Source organism: Montipora capricornis, chromosome 3 (genome assembly GCF_036669925.1).
Source record: "Montipora capricornis isolate CH-2021 chromosome 3, ASM3666992v2, whole genome shotgun sequence".
Lineage (NCBI taxonomy): Eukaryota > Metazoa > Cnidaria > Anthozoa > Scleractinia > Acroporidae > Montipora > Montipora capricornis.
The window spans coordinates 29,333,508-29,339,619 of record NC_090885.1 but is presented as its reverse complement, the minus strand read 5'-3'; the positions used below and the strand labels follow the sequence as shown (position 1 = coordinate 29,339,619).

General features: G+C 39.4%; 1 protein-coding gene across 3 annotated transcripts in view; it reads left to right on the top strand.

Annotated features, from left to right (window-relative positions):
* LOC138042816 (copine-1-like) overlaps window positions 1-5,966 on the top strand; it is a 17,626-nt gene extending 11,660 nt beyond the window's left edge. For all 3 annotated transcript variants that reach the window (XM_068888835.1, XM_068888833.1, XM_068888834.1), the window contains exon 9: window positions 3,546-5,966. In XM_068888835.1, the coding sequence (XP_068744936.1) occupies window positions 3,546-3,797 (252 nt within the window). In that variant the 3' untranslated portion in view covers window positions 3,798-5,966. The remainder of the gene's footprint in view (window positions 1-3,545) is intronic.
* Window positions 5,967-6,112: the final 146 nt, after the last annotated feature.

Genomic DNA, 6,112 nt, shown 5'->3' with positions numbered 1-6,112 from the left:
GAAACAGCAGCGGTTGTCAACGGGTTCAAAAAATGGAACTTCACTACGACTGCGCATAACTTGGAAGTGGCCAGAGGCCCTGTTCTTGGGTTAGGGTTAGCGTACTCAATTGGACAGCTCTCATTTTCCCGTGAAAACGGCCTCGGCGAAAGCACAAGGATCAATTTTTTTTTCCTATTGTTGTGCTTGTGCTTGTGTTCGCCTTATGCCGTGTGAAACAAAACAAGGCAAAAGCAAAAGGACATTTATTATGTCTGGCCGTTTCTGGCAAACTAAAGCACTCGTTCCAGTTTCCCCGCGTCTGAGCATTTCCGTGTGCTTATGCTTTCTGTCGACGTTGTGCTTGCGTTACTAATGAAAACCAGGCATTAAGTCACGTGTTGTTTTGAACTGCGTAACTTTATAAACTTAACGTTTCATCAGAAGTGATTATTATTCAGTTACAGATAAATTTAAATTCAAAAGGAACTAGGAACTAACAAAATTGATTGACATAAAACGACAAGATATTATCTAATAACAGAGATAAAGTTTCTCACTGCTAAATTTGCAATCTCAGTCAATTTGCAGTTTATGCAAATGTTTGTAACCGCTGTTTGTGTTTTGTTCTCATTGAAACTCAAATGGCTCAAGTCAAAGAATTTTTACGTGTTGTTTTGGTCGCGTCGACCTCCTGGACGTCTCCACGTTGTTTTGGTTTGAATGAAAGTTTGATACAGTTCTTGAGTCTTGAGTCCCATTTGCAGTTTGCAGTTGAGGTAACAATGATAACGAAAGTGAAAGCCAGCGATATCTTCACAGAAACAGATGGTTTTCTCGTTACGTCATGCATCGCTGCCATATTAGGGAGTTTAAGAAACGACGGCGGCCAAGGCAACGACAACGTCACAAAACAAGAGTATTATTGGCTAGAAAAAGACAAATAGTCGTGCTGCACGTCCGGCACGCATTTTACGTCACATTTTTACGGTACTCTCAAGGGCGTAGCGTGGTTTGTCCAATTAGGTACGCAAAGAAAGGCGTGGTGAAACGAGCGCCTAAGACACGAGCCTCTTGGGTGGTTAATTCTTTTTGGGGCCTCGGAAATGCCATTTTCCATGTTTTCTAGGGGGAAGTTTGGTTGGTTCCGCTTCACAAAGTTTTCTTTTCGTAAAACGCAGCAATACAATGAGAGAAAACTCTTGCATGGGACAGAGGATCCTTGCATGTGTAAAAGTTGCTTTTCGCCGAAAAATCTTTAAATCATTCAATACGTAAATAGGTCAAATAAATAAACAGATAAAATAATGCGTATATTTTCGCTACGCCCCTGACTCTGTGTAACCAAATTTGAGGTTGTAACGACGAACGACGTGAGCATACGATTTTCCTTTTTTACATTGAAACGGCTCGTGCCAATTTATTTTTAGGATAGATTGTAGGACGTTAACGAGATGGATTATTTGGTAAAGACGTTGGGTAATGCAAAGTTATATTTTGAAGTGACGTTGCTGTTAGTGACGTTGTCGTAAACGTCGCCGTCGTAGATCTTAACTGACTCCCGATTGGTGGACGAAAACAAAGGATCATTCTCTCATTAGCTCCTTTGAAGGCTGGCTTGCAACTGCTCAAGTCTCTTATCTAACTGTGATGATCCTTCTATCTTTCATTTCATGTCCATTTCTCAGTTCAAATATCCCAAATTCATTAGCTGCCTTCATTGGTCCACCAGCACTTTGTACATTATCAAGAGATTATCAAGGTACCTTCATAATCTCTTGACATTATATCATAGCCTGCGCAGCTGGCGGTTCTGTTGTTTCGGAACGGAAGAGAATTCGAGCGGTTTTCTTGCGCCGCTTGAAATCTCTCGCGCTCCAAAAAGAACCCCCAGCTTCGCAGGCTAATAATACCATTGTCACCTCAGTCCGTGGAGATTGGCTGCAAACCATCCATTGGACAACGGATGAGTAGTCTGGGTCGGGGTGTCGTTTTTTTTCCAATTTTTTTTTGTTTCAATTGTTGTCGTTATTCTCCTGTAATGTTATATTCGAATGTTCGGCATCTTTCCATCGTTTATGGTGGAAATTAGTCAAAAAAATATGGGAACATACGGAAGCTACGAAAGGGACATCTTTGTTTGTTTTTCGAAATCAAGAGAATTTCAGACTGAAATTGAAGTTTGTTTGGGGAATATACGTTAACTCCTAGAGACACTAACGACTCGCTGAGCTCCACATTTTAATGTTTACTTCTTAAAAACCTTCTCCACAATACAATTATAACGAAACAGAGCATAGCCACAGTTCCACAATAGTCATCACACAACGTTCTTATTTGCTTGTTTTCGCAAAATTATTTTCAATGTCGTTGTGTTTTTTATCGTGATATTAGATTTGATCCCTTGACGTGCGAATAGAATTGACTAGCAAGTTCCCCTGCGACTCTGGCTTTACTACAAACCGTTTGTAGTAAAGATAGACAACAACATGACGTCAACACGAACAAACAAGCAAATGAGAACGTTAACTGAATAGAGTGTAATGTGAAGTGCTAGATTTCAGTCCCGTATGAACCATGTGAGCGTTAGCCTTACTTATGGAAATGGGCCCACACAAGGATAGAGAAAAACTCTGACCAGGGTGGGAATTGAACCCACGACCTTCGGTTTAGATCTCCGCGGAGATCTAAACCGAAGGTCGTGGGTTCAATTCCCACCCTGGTCAGAGTTTTTCTCTGTCCTTGTGTGGGCCCATTTCCATCTGTAGGGCTAACGCTCACATGGTTCATACGGGACTGAAATCTAGCACTTCACATTACACTCTATTCAGTTAACTCTGTTTAAAATATAAGTGCTACACGGCCAACGTTTGTATAAACGTAACCTTTCCTTGTAATGAAAACGTTGCCTGACTGCGTGACGATCATCGTGGAACTGCGATTCTATTTTTTTTCTCAAGAAGTAAACATTACAATGCTATTTGTAAGTGTGGAACTCAGCGAGTCTTCAATTTTTCTGGCAGTTGGCGTATATTTCATAAACTCCAATTTCAGCATTTTCGGATATTATCTTAATTTCAAAAAACAAAGTCCGATTTCGAGAAAAAAAACTAAGATGTCCCTTAATTTAATTTCATAGCTTCCGTAAGTTCCTCAATGTTTATGGCTAATTTCCACCATAAATGAAGGACAGATGCCGGTCATTCGAAAACAACAGTACAGGAGAATAACGACACAAATTGAAACAAAAAAAAAATGTGGGAAAAAAAACGCCCCGACCCCGACCCCGGCCCTGGCCCCTGTCCCGCGTTTTGGCTACTTCCAATAGATCTTTCTTAGAAGACAAAAGAAAAGGTCTGAACTGCCGAAGGGGTCGAGTAAAATCCTGTGGTGTGAGCCAGACCAAAACCCCACAGGAACGCGCTTAAAGTAAACGGTCGCAATGAAAGTTAGGATACTCACTTTTCCATATTTTTGGTAGTACTCATATCCTTTCCTCTGTCTGATTTAACTACCTTTACTTCATTTCCCTGCACTAAAAATATTTCATCCATTTACATTTACAGGTTCGCGAGATCTCCGCAAACATCTCTCGGCAGATTGTGACATTTTTTAAATCAAAAGAAATCGTTCCAAACCCTCCAAGAAAATGGTATGTTAAAGAACCTTGGGACTACTGCAGTAACACATCGGATTTGCCAGCGAGTAGACCCTGCTCTCCGCGCATGTGCAAGATATCTCAAAAGGTCACAGCGAAGTGTCCCACATGTGGCTCCGTTATAGAACCTGGTGCGATCGGCAAGATGTCCGTCTCCTGAGCCTGGTTTATGAAATGAAAGTAGTCGGAAATTTTCGCACGTACTCGGGAACTATTAGGGGCGAACCATTTGACTTTTGAGAGGGGGGGTAGGGTAGGGTGGAAGATTTCTCAGTGGCAAGAACTGACCAACAAGGCACATATTTTTTTCAGTCGAAAAGCAACGCAATTAATTTTTTTTGGGAGATTATCCTCTGCAGGATTTTTTTTCACTCCATTCGGGAGTGAGACACACCTCAAAGGATTTTTTTTAAAATAAAGAGTATCCTGCATTTCATGGTGGTTTCTACTTTGTAAAATGTTTACTATGCAGTGTATTGCCAGCACTATGATCGTTACGACAGGAAAGCTATTTCAGACACACTCGCTGAAAATGGAGTTGTGAAAAGAGGTTAGTTAAACACAATAGTCGATTTAGTCTATAAATAATGTCAATAATCTCTCAAAGGCATGCTATAAATTTATCTGTGTCTTATCTGAATCTTGACTGAGAACCCTAAACACTGGGGAAAAAATACCTTGTATATTTGAGCACCATGCAAAGAATAACTTTGAAATACATCAAAATCAAACGTTCTATATGCAGATGTTTACTGTACTCAAAATTATTGTGTCCCTGATATCCATCGAACTTGACTCAATTCCAAACTTTTTGAATTCCTATTTAAGGGTTAGGGTTATGTATTTGTATTTAATAAATGGCTTTACGTGAAGTGACAAAAATTTATGATATTGCTTCTCAATCTCGTTCCCAGGGTTCAAGAGTAGGAGAGAACCCTGGGAACAAGCATGATTGCTTCTAGGTAAAGAGGAGGGCCATGGATTTTACAAACCGCTTGAAAAAGCACTAGAAGCAGCAAGAAGTATGCTGATTAGTGAATTAGACAGAGTAACTGAAGTCCTTGAGACCTGCCAGGAGAAGTTTGGGAAAACTGTCCAGGAGCAGTATGTTAAAATTAAGGCAGACAAAAATTCCAGAAAAAACAAGGAAGCAAAATAAATCTGAGACAGAGTAGTCTTTTATACCCTCTTTAAGAACATATTTTTATAGAAATTCACTTAATATTAAAACTCATATATTAAAAGAAAATGTTTTTTATTTTTTAATTCAATATTAGCTATTATTTATTGTTTGCTTGTTTTTTAACTTGAATATAAATGCAGTATTTATATTTTAGAATCCAAGTGTTATTGTTATGGCAGTTGTTCAGTACAACAATCAACTCAAAGTTGCTTTTTGTGGATTATATATAATGTCAGTAGAGCCACGAAGTATGACAAGGTTCTGCTTTCACAATGTTCTGGTTTAATAGTGTTTATTACAATCAATTTTGATGATACAAGGCCTTGAATCAATCATATTCCCAACTGAATAAAAGAGTTTTGATTCAATTGGTCACATATCAACGAAATAATAATATTATTTATTGATGATATAAAAGATTGCCATGCAGAGAAAGGATTATAGAATATTTATAAGACTCTATGAACTCAGTAAACTCCCATTTTTGAGAAAACTCGCTTTATTGAATAAAAGAGCATAGCTTGTATTTAAACGACTCAGATTTGGTAGACCACAGGTAGGGATGGGCCTTCTATGATTTGTAAGAATTTTTTTTTCTACACAACGCTTGCATGTTTTTTTTTCTTTCTCAGACCTGGCCATGCATGGATTTTATTCTTTGCTTAGGAGGCTGCAGGAATTTTTTTTCAAAATCTTCCAACCCCCCCACCTCCCCCTCAAAAGTAAAATGGTTCGCCCCTTAGTAAGTTATTTCCATTTCGTTGCGCTTTCGGCGGTAGAATAATTGTCACAGACTGCGGAAGCAACCATGATTGGTAGAAGTGTTGTTTAAATTGAACAAGAATGGCGTGAATGATAAACTGGATCGTCCTCTTTTCCTGCTCTTTCTGCTCTGCATTGGTTCTTCATTGATGTGCAATCTACACTCTCCGTACCCAAGTCCTCCTCTCCCGTGCGCTACCACTCTCCCCCAGGGTCTTCTTTCGTTTGCTCTCGAACTCTGAACTTCAGGTTTGAATGACCACCAATACATTCAGGGCAAAAGACAATTTCAAGAAGGCAACGCTCACCATGTTATTCCAACGACCACATTCGAGGATTTTAAAAATTTAACACTAAGTAATTGTTCCAAGAGCTCAACTGGTTTATCTTGGGGACGCCTGTACACTTCACTTCTTTGCAGCAATGGGAATTGCTACATCGCATTAGGACAGTCCTCATATAGACATTGCAGATGAAGCTAAGCTCACGGCGCCCAACCTTTTTAGAACACAAACGTTTAACTGCACCAA